The following is a 15,948-nucleotide window of genomic DNA, read 5'->3' as shown; positions in this document are numbered from 1 at the left end:
CACACTGGTGGAGGACTGTGTAAAATTCTGGGCACCACACTTTAGGAATGATGTGAACTCAGAAGAGGTCTACGAGAATTATTCCAGCAATGAGACACCTCAGTTGTGAGGACAGATTTGAGAAGTTGGGACCACTCACCCTGGAGAGGGAAAGGCTGAGCGGAGATTATGTAAGCGTTTTGGAATCATGAAGGGACTGGATAGAGCAGATACGGAGAAACTATTTGCCACTCACAAAGGATTGGATGAAATTTTGCAAAAGAATCAGATGTAAGGTGAGAAACATTTTGACGCAGTGAGTGGTCAGGGTATGGAATGCACGGAAATGTTTGGAGGCAAGTTCAGTGGAGGAAAGTCGAGAGGACATTGGATCATATTATAAATAGAAATAACAAACAGGCAGGGAAAAGGCTCTAATACAAATTCTCAGAGAGCTGGTATGGACACTGTGGACCAAATGGTCTCATTGTAATGATCTGTGAAAAGCTCCGTTTAACCATGTGGACTGTAATCTGGTGAATCAGATTACTATACCCCTCACCCATTACAGATAAGGGCATGCGAATAGTGCCCAGTCTCTGGTCATCTTAAAGGGAATCTGCACAGAATCGCATTGCTGTGATTTGCAACCAAAGGAATTGGAGGCCTGAGAGGAGATGGTTTTGGTATTGCAGGCATTAGTGATGGACTGGGCAGGACAATGTTTCCAAGGCTTGCAGCTGATGGGTACAGGTTGCCAGGGAGATCAATCATCAGTATCTGACTCCTGAGGACCTGGGAGCAGGGCCACGAGATCGGCTGACCTCACATGGGTGCTGAAGGTAATCGGGAGGGCATCATCAATTGACCTCTCAGTTTGCTCAATCCACCACACCCCCTGCATTCAGTTGGCAGCACACCTCAAGGCTCACGCTTAATGTCCAACAATTTCACCCCACTCTCGAACACTTAGTCAGTGCTGCACATCTCACCGGCCCAAATACCTCTGCTGTTCAGTTACACGGCCTCATCAAACACAGCGATACACCATCACTAACATCCTGCAACTCTCTCCTGATGGATGGAAAGGAAGGGAGGGGAGCAGAGCTGGCAGGAACAATGCACCACCTGAATCCTAAGGTGGCAATGGATCACAGCATCATGAGACTGGCTACAATGCAGCCCGCATCAGCTGGCATTGCTGAGGTTTTTGAGGGTGACTGCATGTTCCTTCCTTTATTCCCTTCCTCAACTCCCAACTCCTCCCCAATCCTGAGATCTGAGTTGGTGGGGCAAGCTGTCGATGATCTTCCCCTCACACTAAGCTTGCTGTCCTGAATTTTGATCATTTCTGAAACACCCAAGAACTGCCACACGGCCAACGACAGAGACCTCAGGAGGAGCCATACAAGCAATGGCATCTCAATGACAAAGAGGCTCTCCTGTGTGACCAGCCCAGGTACCAGTCCTGCACTAACTTTGCAGGCTCATTTACAGGTAGGGTCAGCTCATGGCGAGTCAACAAGGCCCTGCGTAAGCCCTCTCCATTGAACGAGATCGCTGCATGAGGAGCTGAATATGGCAATGTAGAAGGGAAGGCCGAAGGGCATGTACGCCGAGATGCTGCCAACATTGGCTCACCTGCCAGGTAGTCTGCTTTCACCCTTGGGGAGTGGAAGAGTCTAGCTCTGAGCTGGCAGAAGTGATCCTGCAGACATTTTCCAATCTGTAGCCTCTGCTCCCGCTCTGCGCTGTGCTGCTGGGGTAAGGTAGCGGCAGTGATCATTCCTCTGCTGCTTTATGTTACATCTGGGTTGAGCCACCTCAAGCAGAGGCTGAACCGGGAGCAGGAGGGTGGTCAGTACAAGCCTTTGCACAGTGGCTCAGTGGTTAGCACTACTGTCTCAGAGTGCCAGGGACCTGGGTTCAGTTCCAGCCTCAGGTGACTGTCTGTGTGAAGTTTGCACGTTCTCCCTCTGGCTGTGTGGGTTTCCTCTGGGTACTCCAGTTTCCTCCCACAATCCAAAGGTGTGCTGGGTAGGTGGACAGGCCTTGGGAAATTTCCCCATAGTGTGCGGGCATGTGCAGGCTAAGTGAGTTAGCTGTGGTAAATGCAGGGTTACAGAGACAGAGAAGGAGGCTGGGATATCTTTGGAGTAGGGATTCTATGATTCCAACAGTGTACAAGGTTTACATAGTATCCCAGAAAACAAAGTGCACCCTAGATGCAGAAACATAGGAAACGGGAGTAGACCCTTTGAGTTTGCTCAGCCATTCAATACAATTGTGGCCACTCATCCCATTCAGTACCCTGTCCCTGCTTTCTCTACTTTTTAGCCCCAAAAGAACTCTCTTTATCTCCTTCTTGTAAACATTCAAGTTTTACCTTCAAATGGTTTCTGTGGAAGAGAATTCCACACGGTTGCCACTCTCTTAGTGAGGACATTTCTCCTCATCTCAGTCCTGAACAGCCTAACCCATACACTTAGACAGTGACCCACCAGTTCTCAATCCTCAGTTCAAACAGAGATCAAATCCTGGTGATGAATGATGTGCAACGTGTGCGTTAACTAAGGAAGCCCAATAGCCTCATTACGGTGCACAAGAGGAAGAAGGAGAGAGAGGCAGAGACACTCTTGAAGGGCACATCACGCTGTATCTCCCCACCATCACACGGTATCATGAAGACTGCCGTGGTCTGGAACAACTAATTAACTGATGGGAAATGACAAATAGGGAAAGGTCTACAAATTATTGGTTGAATTTGTAACTGGGTGATAACATAAGGATTCTGTTAAAATGCAGGGCTCCTACAAATGGAAGCTGACGGTTAACTGGTGTTGGCAATCACATACCCTGGACAGTGTCCTCCTTAAGTCTTCTTGATCCAATAAACTCGACTTGATCACAGCCACCGCTTCAGAATTTTCAATCACTTTGAGGAGAGAGGCCTTGGAGCTGTGGCAGTCCCTCATGAGGCCCATCAGGAAGGAGGCCTGATCTTGGCTGCAATGAAAGAACAGTGAATCAGTGTGACCTGTAGCTGGAAGTGAAGGTGAACCTATTTCATACAGATATTCCTTCAAAAACTCCCTGACTAAACTTTGCACTAATCTCGAGGTAGAAATTTTCACATGTTCTACTGCAGTAACATTAGGGGTAACCATAGAAACCAATCAATTGAGGGTTACCCCCTTTAGAAAATTCTGTTCCATAGTTTGGGGCAGTTTCTTGCAGCCCATAAGTATTACTTATCATTGTTGTGAACCTTACCAAGGTGGAGCTAGCAGTGTCATAGTAATGTCACTGGACTAATAGGGCTAATGCGGAAATATGGATTCAAGTCTCACCATGGAAGCTGGTGGAATTTAAAACCATTTAGAAGTCTCAGTAATGACATAATGAAGCTGATATCTGGGGCAGCACAGTGGCTCAATGGTTAGCACTGCTGCCCAAAAGGGCCAGGGACCTGGGTTCAATTCCAGCCTCGGGCAACTATCCACGTAGAGTTTGTAAATTCTCCCCGTGTCTGCATGGGCTTCTCCCACATGGTCTGGTTTCCTCCCATAGACTCAAAGATGTGCAGGTTAGGGTTAATGGGAACTGCAGATGCTGGAGAGTCCAACATAACAAAGTGTAGAGCTGGATGAACACAGCCGGCCAAGTAGCATCTTAGGAGCACAAAAGCTGACGTTTCAGGCCTAGAGCCCAAAACGTCAGCTTTTGTGCTCCTAAGATGCTGCTTGGCCTGCTGTGTTCATCCAGCTCTACACTTTGTGATCGCAGGTTAGGGTGGATTGGCCATGCTAAATTGCCTCTAGTGTCCAGGGATGTGCAGGCTAGTGGGTTAACCATGGGAAATGCAGCAATAGGGTGGAGGGAGGTGTGCATCTGGGTTGGATGCTCTTCAGAGGATTGGTATGGACCCGACGGGCTGAATAGCCTGCTTCCATTATGTAGGAACTCTATGATTCCCATTCAATTTTGCTATGTCAACCATCACAAGTGGACATGCAAACTGTCACCACTAGATGGCATATTGCGAGCAGGTACTGAAGTCTTCCAATCCTCGTCACCAACTTGTGCACTTAAAACAGAAACTACATTCATCAAATAATCCTGGGCAACAACAAAACGTTGGTTCCTTTGTTGCACCAGTAACCCATAACTACAGGCAATCGACGCCAATCGGAGAATCGAGAACAAAAACTTATCAATGAACCTACATCTAGGAAATGAATCAAGAAAACATAAATCTGTATCGTACAGAAAGGAAATCTAAATAAACAAAGGCACACATGAAATTAAGCCATACGCAACTGATTAGGTTAGACAGAATCTAATTCAACTTGAAATGAAATTTAATTAATTTCAATTCTGCAGATCTTGATTTATGCGCCAAAATGAGTTGCACTGAGGATAATAATAACCTGAATTGGTCATGACTCAGTGAGCTGTGCAGTCTCTTTCCTGATTCATTTATTGTACTCACATGTCATTGATTAGCTTCTTGGTGTCATTCCAAGTCACCTCCAGTAGGTTAATTTCCTTCTCAGCTTCTGCGGCTAAAGTCTTATCTTTCTGAGTCAGCTGTTTCGCTCTGTCCATTAGCCACTGCAGCTCATGCTGTTGTGCGCTGAGCTCTTCCTCCAGCTGATTGAACAACCTCAATCTAGAGGAGGGAAAGAAAGGAAAAGGACTGGGCTTCAGCACATCAGCCAAGTCAAGTAGTTTCCTCAACTCTTCTTTGATTGGACGTTGAAATCCTGTCCTCAAGATCTCAAAATCCATTTGGGTATTTGAAGACATCAGTTCCAGTTCACCACCTTTCCTTCATCTACCTTGATTCTCCTTATCCCACAAAAATCTACTAATGAAATGAAAAACAAAATACTACAGATTTCTGAAATAAAACCGAAGCGAATGTGACTGAGAAACTCTGGCAGCCCCTGAGCAGAGAGAAACAGAGTTAAAATTTGACTCTTCTTCGGAACATTTTAACCGTGGCACTGCACTGGTGTGTCTGTCCAGATCCTGTATTCAAATCTCGAATGGGGTTCAAACTCTCAATCTCACAGGTTCTGACGCCATTTGAGATGTCCTGAGGTTTATAACATTCTCATGAAAATGTACAAGTGCCTTTTGTCTTTCAACCCAGAATGAATTAATTTGCAATAAACACGTTAAGGGAATTAGACCAAAATTGTATGTGTGTGAGCACTTTAAGAATGAAACCCAGTTAATAAGTGCTAAGCAGCAGCTATGGATAAAATCTGTGCAGTGTTTCAGTATTCGAGCTTGTTCTGAAATCACTCTCTCTTGGAAGCTAGAGTGAGCTGTTTCTTTAATGACTCAACACAGACATTTTTAAAAAAATCAGGTTTCCAGATTTTTGAATGGAATTGAATTGCTTGTGTTGGGAAGATTACTCCAGTTACATAATACCTGAATCCCACTATTACTTCAGGCAGAGTCAAAGAGCTCACTGTTGGTATCAAATGACTACAATAACCACTTTTTAGTTGGTGAATGAAACTCTGCGACTCACAGGACTTTAAAAACAGGAGAATATCTTTTCTCACAGGAGTCTTTGTAACTCTCTTCCTGAGAGTGGGTGAGGCACAATGAGTTTAAAATGGATCAACAATAATACCAACCCTCAACAGTTTCCTCTCCAATATTTCATGGGGGTGAAGATCCCAAGGTATTCATTGGGTATACATATGAACATACAAAATAAGGGCAGGAGTAGGCCATTTGGCCCCTCGAGCTTACCTCACTCTTCAATAAGGTCATGGCTGATCCAATTGTAACCTCAACTCCACTCTGCCACCTACCCCCAATAACCTTTCACCTCAATGCTCACCGAGAGCTTGCCTTAAAAATAATCAAAGACTCTGCTTCGACTAATTTTTCAGGAAGAGAGTTACAAAGACTCCTGTGAGAAAAGATATTCTCCCCATCTCACTCTTGAATGGGTGTCTCCTTATTGTCGAACAGTGACCCCTAGTTTTAGGTTCTCCCCGAAGAGGAAACACCCTCTCTACAGCCACACTGTCAAGACCCCTCACGTTCTTATACACTTCAATGCAGTCGCCTCCTCCTCTTCTAATGCTAGCAGGTACAAGGCTAACACTGTCAAAATTCTCTTCATAAGACAGCCCATCCATTTCAAGAATTGTTATAGCAAACCTTTTCTGAAACACTTCTAACATATTTACATTCTTCCTTAAATAAGGAGACCAATACTGTACATAGTATTCCAATGTGGTCTCACCACTACCCTGTGTAAAAGAAGCATAACCTCTCTACTTCTGCATTCAGTTGCCTTTGCAGAAAGCAATGATATTCTATTCACTTTCATAATTACTTCTTGTCACCACATGTACCAGCACACGTAGATCCCCTACACCTCAGAGTTCTCCAATCTCCCACCATTTAGACAATCGTTAAATTGGTCAATTTCACATTTTCCCACTCTATTTGCTGGATCTTTGTCCACTCACTTAATTATCTACACATCTTTGTATCCTCATGTCCTCTTCACAAATTATTTTCCTGCCTATCACTGTGTCATCAGCAAACCATGTCTTTGGACCCTTCATCCAAGCCATTAAAATAAGTTGTAAGAAGTTGAGACCCCAATACTGATCTCTGTGTTATACCACTCGTGACACCTCACCAACTGGAACTGGCCATTAGGCCTGACTGTTTCTGGCTAGCCTGCTAATCTTCTGTCCATGCCAATATGTTACCCTGCTACCATGACCTTTGATGTTCTGCAATAACCTTTAATCTTATCAAATGCTTTCTAGAAATCTAAATACAGCACTTCCACTGGTTCCCCTTTATCACAACTTGTTATTTCCTTAATGACTCTAATAAGTTGATGAAACATGATCTCCCTTTCACAAAACCATGTGGACTCTACCTGGTTACCATGAACTTTTCTAAGCATCCTCTTATAACATGTTTAATTGTAGTGTCCAACATTTATCCTGTTACAAAAGTTAAGCTGACTGGTTTATACTTTCCTGCTTTCTGTCTCTTCTCTTTTTGAATAAAGGAGTTACATTCAATATTTTCCATTCTAATGGAAACTTTCCTGAATCTAGGGCATCCTGGAAAACTGAAAACTCAATACATCAGCTATCTCACTAGCCAACAGAAACAAAAATTACTAGAGAAACTCAGTCGGTCTGGCGGTATCTGTAGAGAGAAAAATTGCTAAATAAATACCAATGCCAGCTTTTCCTACTGCTTTCAGTTCTAAAGAAGAGTCACTGGACACAAACTGTTAACTCCGTTTTCTCTGCACAGACTTGCTGAATTTTGCCAGAAATTTCTGTTTTTGTGTGTTTCAGATCTGCAGTTCTATGTTTTTCACTAGCCAGTTCATTACCAACCCCAGTATGAAGTCTAAGATCCAGAAATCTCTCAGCCCACAGCTCCAATAATGTGCCCAGTCCCGCTTCCCTGCTTTTTCTATCCACTGAAAACTGGGCAAGTCTACATTTTATTATCTTGTTCTAACCTTTGTATGCAATACTGCACCCCAGCACAACCCCTTTAGAATATATTCACCTGAGTTGTAAAGCTGGTAGAGTAGGCTCTTTCAGAGTCTCATTGTCTGCCTTCTCTTCAATGTCTTCAATAGACTTCAGCAACTGTTCCTTGCGCTCTCTAAAAGATTTCCACAGAGAGTTCAGTGCTTCGGCCTCACTTTGTTTGGTGCCCAACAGGTTCTGGACAGACTCCAGTTCTGCCTCCAATCCTTCGGCCAAGGCTCGACAGGAGGTCCTTGAGTCGGATCCCACGTCCTTCATATGGCACTGAGCTTTACTGATGAGTGCATCGAGGGCCGTGGCTTGGGATTCCAACTGCTTAATGTCTGGTGTCACGTCACCCAGCTCTTTGCCCAGCAATTCCGTCTTAACCTTATCCCAGTTGGTTGCTGTCTCCACTGTCTTCCTAACCCTGTGAAGCACATTTCTGGCAGCTCTGTGAGTTTCCAGGAAGGAGGCCAGCTGTCCGAGAACTTCCTTCCTTCGCTCAACAACCTGATTGGCTTCCTGGAAAAGCTGGAAGCACTCCTCAGTCCTGCTGTGGAGAAGCTGATCCTGAGGCTCACACATGGAGCACAGTTGCTCCACCTGGTTATTGAGACTCTGTTGTTCAGCACGCTGCTGTTCCACAGCTCCGGCCTGGTCCTGCACATTGGGACAATACGGCAAGAATTACAAAAGGGTTTAACCCAAGACGTTCTGTCAAAAATACCAAAGAAGTGGCTACAGACTTTCTGCTCTTCCCCACCCAGTTGTCAGTCTGTGTCTTCCTGCTTACTTGTCGCATGCCGGAAATAAACTAATAATATTCAAACAAAGTCGGGTGTGTAAAAGAAGCCCAGGCTTGACTTTAGGCCAATGAGTGCATTTCATCCCCATGACGCCAAACAGTTGCCTCAATGTGAGCACAAGAACAGGAAATATAGGAGCAATGGTGGACCATTCAGGTCCTCAAACTACCCACCGTTCAATCAGAACATTGCTGACTTGTCTGTGGACTTAATTCCACTTCACTGTGTACACTCCATAACCCTCAACTCCCCTTTCAGTCACAAATCTCACTCAGCCTTGAACATATGCAATGGCCCAGCCTCTACTGCTCGCTGGGAGAGAGAATTCTGAATATTAATGACCCTCTGGAAGTAGAAATCCTTCCTCATTTCCATCCTAAATGGGAGACCACCTTATGAAAGGAACATCCTCTCAGTATTTAGCCTCCTCAAGATCATGTAGGTTACAACATGATCACCTCTCATTCTCTGAAACTCCAATGGATACTGCTCCAAGCTCACAGAGTCATAGAGATGCACAGCATGAAACATGCCCTTCGGCCCAAACTGGTCCATGCCGACCAGATATGCTAAATTAATCTAGTCCCATTTGCCAACATTTGGACCATAATCCTCTCAACCCTTCATATACATGTACCCATCCAAATGCCTTTTAAATGCTGTAATTGTACCAGCCTCCACCACTTCCTCTGGCAGCTCATTCCATACATGTACCACCCTCTGTGTGAAAAAGTTTGCCCACAGGTGCCTTTCAAATCTTTCCCCTATCACCTTAAGCCTATGCCTCTAGATTTGGACTCGCCTACCCTGGGAAAAAGACCTTTATCAACCATTCCTCATTAGGCAAACCCCTCATCCCAGGAATCAGCTTGGTGAAACTCTTCTGAACTGCTTTCCATGTGAACAGGTCCCTCCTTAATAAGGTGCTGAAAACTGTGGATATTCAGGTTAAAGTCAAACAGAGAGAGTTAAAACTGGCTGTCATTGAGTTGCAAACTGCTGGAGGGTGGACTGAAACGTCTGTTTTTGCCTCAGTCCGGCATTCCATTCATTTGCTTAGTTTTTCAGTTAGCTGAAAGACCTTTTAAGAATCTGCGCCTATCTTATCTATCAATTTGTCAGAGGCAGCAATGATCAGAGCAGAAATGTTGGGTTTTCAAGTGCTGAGCTGTTGGATTATGTTCAGTGCATACTCCAGGAGGAGCTATTGTGAAAGCCCATTTCCTTCAGTGGTCCAGCAGCTTCCAGAATAATGAAGTGGCATGTGAATTAGAAACAGTTTCATCAGCAGCTGAATCGCTGAATGGAACAAAACCGCAATATTGTTGGAAGGAGAGACATGTTGCTGAAGCTTTGCACTCTGTATGGTTAGGACAAACGCAAGAAACCCCATTTTTGAAGCATTTGCAACCACTTCTACTGCAGGAGAAAAGTTTGCTGATTAGTTGAGACTCAACACTGATTGGCTGAGACATTGCTGCGGAGAAATGAATGAGAAATTATTGGTTCCCCAAGCCCCCTGATAATTTGAACAAGGCCCAAGGCTTGGACAGGTTCCTTTTACTTGCAGGTACTGAGTCCCGGTGGATGGCAGCATGTCACTTCCTGCAAACATCAATACGTGAGAAAAAACACGTTTGTTCCCCGATCAATATAAAATGAAAGGCTTCAGCAATCTCTCTCTCTTTTAAACAATGTTGTCTGACATCTTGTAACTCATGGACTTTTCAAACTTTGGTCAACTTTAGTTTCAGGCGATGAAAGAGTAGGCTGAGGAGGAACAGGGAACATAGCAGTAAGTTTGCAGATGACAGCAAAATAGGTGATGTGGTGGACAGTGAGGAGGATTATCTCACAGTACATTGGGATCTCGACCACACTGTCCAATGGCCAACGAGTGGCGGATGGAGTTTAATTTAAATAAATGTGAGGTGTTGCGTTTGGTTAGGCCAATCAGGGCAGGGCTTATACAGTTAATAGTAGGGACCTGGAGAGTGTGTCGAACAGAGACACCTAAGTATACAGGTACATAGTTCCTTGAAAGTGGAATCGCAGGTAGGCAGGGTGGTGAAGACTTTTGGCACACTTGCCTTCATTGGTCAGAACACCGGGTACAGGAGTTGGGATGTCACGTCACAGTTGTACCGAGATGTTGGCAAGGCCACTTTGGGAATACTGCCCAGAATTCTGGATGCCCTGCTACAGAAAAGATTTTGTTAAACTTGGAAGGATTCAGAAAGGATTTACAAGGATGTTGCTGGGACTGGAAGGTTTGAGTTCTAGCTAAAGGCCTGAATAGGCTGGGGCTTTATTCCCTGGAGAGTCGGAGACTGAGGGGTGACCTTATAGAGGTTTATAAAATTATGAGGGGCATGGACAGGGTGAATAGCCAACGTCTTTTTCCCAGGGTGGGGGAGTCCAAAAGCTGAGGGCATAGGTTTAAGGTCAGAGGGGAAAGATTTAAAGAGGACCTGTGAGGTAACATTTTCATGCAGAGGGTGGCGTGAGTATGGAAAGAGCTGCCACAGGCAGTGGTAGAGGCTGGTACAATTATCATATTTAAAAGGACATCTGGATGGGTACATGAACAGGAAGGGTTTAGAGAGCCAAATGCAGGACTAGGTCAAATTGAGTTGTGCGTTTGATGCAGATGAGTTGGTCCGAGGGTCTCTGTTTCCTCGTTGTATGACTCTCTAACTCTAGCTGCCAACTCCTGCATTTTTAAAGTGGCAGTCTGTTCATTGAAAACTGTCTGAGAAATCTGTACTTTATATAAAATTCATTCAGGGGTGAGGGCATCGCTAGTTAAGTCGGCATTTATTGTCGATCACTAATTGCCCAGAGGTCAGTTAAGAGCTAATCACGTTGCTGTGGGGTCTGGAGTCACACGTAGGCTAAACCAGGTAAGGATGGCAGATTCCTTCCTGAAGGACACTAGTGATGCAGACGTCTGTAACAAAAACCAATGTTGTATCAGTTGGGTGTAAAGTCATATTGAAAACCTCATTTCCCAGTCTCTCCTTTCACTTAATGATAGGGACCACCCGTCCATCAAACATGCACCTTAAAAAAATTAAAACACAAAATACGATAAACACTCAGCTGGTCAGACAATTCTAATGAATGACCAGCAACCTGAAATATTAATTCTGCTTCTCACCTGCCTGAGTCTTTCTAGAAATCTCTCTTTTAATTTCACATTCCCTGCACCCGCAATATTTTAGTGCTGTTTCCTAATCATTGTTGCGTAACCGATTACTACAGGCATTCAAAGTTATGGAATTATGGAACACTTACACAAAGATATTCAGACTGTGGTGTGACTGTCTGCATCCTGGCTTCACCAGCACCCCCTACCATTTCCCTGTAGCCCTTAATATGGTTTCTCTTCTAATGCTGAACCTATTCCCTTGTCAATGCCTCAGCTGAATCTCTCATCACCTCACTCTTAGACCTTCAAGATCCAAATTGATCATTGCCTTAACAAAGATTATTTTCCTCTTTGATCCCTTTGCCACCCTCCTTCAATTACTGCCCTGTTTCTCAATCATTCTGTCATGAGAATGGCTACTCTCTGTCTGTTTCGTCTGGGTCTCCCATGATTTTGAATCCTCTTTCAAACCACCTCTCAACCTTTCTTGTGATCAAGGGGAAATACTCCAGCTCCTGTGGGGGTGGTGCGTTGTGCGGTGGCTCAGTGGTTCGCACTGCAGCCTCACAGCTCCAGGGCCCCAGGTTTGATTCCACCCTCGGGCAACTGTCTGTGCGGAGTTTGCACATTCTCCCCGTGTCTGTGTGAGTTACCTCTGGTTTCCTCCCACATTCCAAAGATGTGCAGGCTAGGGTGGATCGGCCATGCTAAATTGTCCATGGTGTGCAGGCTCAGTGTGTTGGCCATCAGAAATGCAAGGTTACAGGGATAGGGTAAGGGAGTAGGTCCAGGTGGGATGCACTTTAGAGGGTTGGTATGGAGTCGAATGGCCCACTTCCAGGCTGTTGGAATTCTTTGATTCCTCCAATCTTTTTCGCTTCTTTGAAGTACCTCATCCCTCGATGGGAAAATTGCTCTTTTCATTTTGGATAAAGTGAATGGTGCTGGTGTTGACCGGATGACCAGGTGAGCAGTCACTTGTCGCTAAGAGCCAATTCACAACACTTCACCTCTTTAAAATGGGCCCACAGGGTTTTACCTTTATGTGATTCAACGCAGGCTGCAGATCCGTGGAAATGATCTCGGAGGTTGACTGCAGGCCACTTAGAAATCGTTCAACCCAGTAGGAAAACCTCAGCAAACACTCATCAAACTGCTGGTGTTTCTCAATTGTTTCTTCGAACAAGCGGATCCTGTGGAGCAAAGGTAATGTAACAGAATTAGTACTCAGAGCTGCAGCATTCCTGCTCCTCAGTTGACTCAGTCACTTAAAATGGAAGGCTGGAATAAGGAGTGATTGCTAATTTCCTTTATTAGAGGAATTGGTTGGGTTTTTACAAAAATCCTTCGCTTGGTGGCCAGTCGAACCAAAGCTCAGATTATTTTCCCTCAAATTGCCGTGGAGAGATTTGAATTCTCCCTCTCTGAATAAATGATCGAGATGTGGACATAGGAGGCATGGTTAGTAAGTTTGCAGATGACATTAAAATTGGAGGTGTAGTGGACAGTGAAGAAGGTTAACTCAGAGTGCAATGGGACCTTGGTCAGATGGGCCAATGGTCCAAGGAGTGGCAGATGGAGTTTAATTTTGATAAATGTGAGGTACTGCATTTTGGTTAGGGTAAACCAGTGCAGGACTTATACAGTTAATGGTAGGGCCCTGGGGGGTATTGTCACACAGAGAGACCTTGGGATGCAGATACAAAGTTCCTTGAAAGTGGAGTCGCAGGGGAACAGGATGGTGAAGAAGGCGTTTGCTATGCTTGCCTTCATTGGTCAGTGCATTAAGCACAGGAATTGAGATATCATGTTGCAGCTATACAGGTCATTGGTTAGGCTACTTTTAGAATGCTGCATTTAGTTCCAGTCACCATTATAAAGGGAGGATGTTATGAAACTTGAAAGGGTTTGGAAAAGATTCACAAGGATGTTGCCAGGGTTGGAGAGTTTGAGCTATAAGAAGAGGCTGTATAGCCTGGGGCTACTTTTTCTGGGGATCAGAGGCTGAGGGGTGACCTTATAAAAGTTTATAAAATCATGAGGGGCATAGATGGGGTGAATAGCCAAAGTCTTTTTCCCAGGGTACAGGAGTCCAAAACATGAGGGCAGATGTTTAAGCTGAGAGGGGAAAGATTTAAAACGGACCCAAGGAGCAACTTTTTCACGCAGAGGGTGGTGTGTGTTTGGAATGAACCGCCAGAGGAGGTGGTGCAGGCTAGTACAATTACAACATTTGAAAGGCACCTGGATGTGTATATGAATAGGGTTTAGAGGGATATGGGCCAAATGTTGGCAAATTGGACTAGATCAGATTGGGATGTCTGGTCGGCATGGATGAGTTGGGCAGGGAGGCTGGTTCCATGCTGCATGATTCTATAACTCTACAACATATCCTGGCCTCTGGACGACTAACCTGTTACCGCAGCCCCCTGATCCTATCATACTCTCAATACTTTGAGGGTAAGTTGGTATCAGCTTTGAAATGATTACAGTGTGGAAGGAGGCCATTCAGTCCATTATGTTGGTGCTGTGTCAGCTTTCTACCCCATGGTCCCACAAGCGCAGTAATCATCCAGTTCCCTTTTGAAAGTCACAAGAGAATCTGCTTCCAGACCCTAAACAGCTGCTGAAAAATAATGTTTTTCTCTAACATCCCCGCTGCTTCTTCCTTTCAGTCACCTTAAATCAGTGATTTCTACCTCTTGGCCTTCTGCTATCAGGAGCAGGTCTTCTCCATCTACTTTGTCCAGAGCCCTCATGCTTTTGAATCCCACTGTCAATTTGTCTCTAATCTACTCTTCTCATTGAAGAACAGTCTCTGCAACTCCAATCTAGCCATGCAACTGTCTGACGTTCCTGGAACCATCTTCCTCAGACTGTTCTCCACTCTGAGTAATGCCATCACATCCTTCCTAAAGTGGGCTGTGCAGAACTAGACTAGTAGAGGTTGAATCCATTATTTATACAGATTTCCAATTAATTGGCTGTTCTTATTCCCCCATGGATGTGTGTGTTGCAGGCTGGGTCAGCATTTAGTTGCCCTTGAAAAGTGGCAGTGTGCTGCCTTCTTGAGCCGAGCAGTCCACCTGTTGTAGGTCAATCCACAATCCTGGCATTCCTTCCCCAAGAGCATTGTGGGTCTACCAACAGCGCATGGACTGCAGCGATTCAAGAAGGCAGCTCACCACCACCTTGCGCGGCCTTGCAAGATCAACTGCAAAAAAAAACTGGTCTAAAAACACTTCACAGAATCCTTACAGTGTGGAAGCAGGCTGTTCGGCCCATTGAGTCCGCAATGAACTTCTGAAGCGCATCCCACCCAGACCCATCCCCATACCCTGTCCCTGTAACCTTGTATATCCCATGGCCAATCCACCCTAACCTGCGCATCTTTGGGCTGTGGGGGGAAAGCACAGCACCCGGAGGGTTCCCACGCAGACACGGGGAAGAGTGTGCAACAGTCACCCGAGGCTGGAATCAAACCTGGGCCCTTGGTGCTGTGTGAGGCAGCAGTGCGAACCCACTGAGCCACTGTGCCACTCTATTTGTTTCATACAAATGCAAAAACACACAATTAATCTCACCGTTTCTTGACAGCGTGGGACAGACTCTGCCACCTCTTGTCCAGCTGTTGTAAGTTTGTTTTCATTGCCTTCACATTCTCCTCTGAGGCGGCTGGGTACAGGGCCTTGGCTTGTGACACAATGCTCCTATGGACTGACTCCTGGGACATCACCTCAGATTGTAGCTCCTGTAGGGACGATGAGAAACACAGCACGTGTGACAGTAATCCATGGGAAAACTTGTCAGACTGTCTTAACTGTCCCCACAGAAACAGAGAGCCCAGAACGAGCTTACTCAGGCCATTTCATGGCTTTTGGGCTATTTGCTATGGCTACTAGAAACTCAAATTTGGCTAATCAGCTCATTTCAGGAGATGTATCAGCCAGGACAAATAATGAGGACAATGACTTCCACCTTAATTGTGTAAATCCAAAAATAGAGGAGCCCATTCAGAGTCAGAAGGCTGAAGGTTTACTCCTGAGTCTAATTTTGGCTGACAGTGCAGTGCTACACTGTATAAGTGTAATCCATCAACCCAACATCGCCCCCATACTTGTCCTCTTAGATAGCTGTGAAAGATCTCATGATCCTATTTGAATAAGCGCAGAGAGTGTCTTGACATATTACTCCCTCAGCATCATAACCCCATTGCTGCTTTGGTTAGGTGTGTACTGACTAACTGCCCTGTTTCTTACATTTAAAACAGCCATTGTGCTTCAAAGGTATCGTTTTTCCTTTCATGGGATGAGGGCATCGCTGACTCGGCAGCATTTATTGACCATTCTTAATTGCCCAGAGGGCAGTTGAGAGTCAACCACATTGCTGCGGGTCTGGAGTCACAGACCAGGTAAGGATGGCAGTTTCCTTCCCTAAAGGGCATTAATGAACCAGATGGGAT

At 45.1% G+C, this 15,948-nt stretch overlaps 1 protein-coding gene across 10 annotated transcripts in view; it reads right to left on the bottom strand.

Annotated features, from left to right (window-relative positions):
- Positions 1-15,948, bottom strand: part of syne1b (spectrin repeat containing, nuclear envelope 1b) — a 504,959-nt gene that overhangs the window by 310,634 nt on the left and 178,377 nt on the right. For all 10 annotated transcript variants that reach the window (XM_059648367.1, XM_059648370.1, XM_059648364.1 and 7 more), the window contains 5 exons: positions 15,071-15,237; positions 12,526-12,679; positions 7,564-8,189; positions 4,472-4,651; positions 2,835-2,985 (listed from right to left, as the gene is read on the bottom strand). In XM_059648367.1, coding sequence (XP_059504350.1) covers positions 2,835-2,985; positions 4,472-4,651; positions 7,564-8,189; positions 12,526-12,679; positions 15,071-15,237 — 1,278 coding nt within the window. The remainder of the gene's footprint in view (positions 1-2,834; positions 2,986-4,471; positions 4,652-7,563; positions 8,190-12,525; positions 12,680-15,070; positions 15,238-15,948) is intronic.

The sequence above is a fragment of the Stegostoma tigrinum genome, chromosome 9 (assembly GCF_030684315.1).
Source record: "Stegostoma tigrinum isolate sSteTig4 chromosome 9, sSteTig4.hap1, whole genome shotgun sequence".
In the NCBI taxonomy this organism is placed as follows: Eukaryota; Metazoa; Chordata; class Chondrichthyes; order Orectolobiformes; family Stegostomatidae; genus Stegostoma; species Stegostoma tigrinum.
Note: the sequence above shows the minus strand (reverse complement) of the source record. Positions and strands in the feature narration are given on the sequence as shown.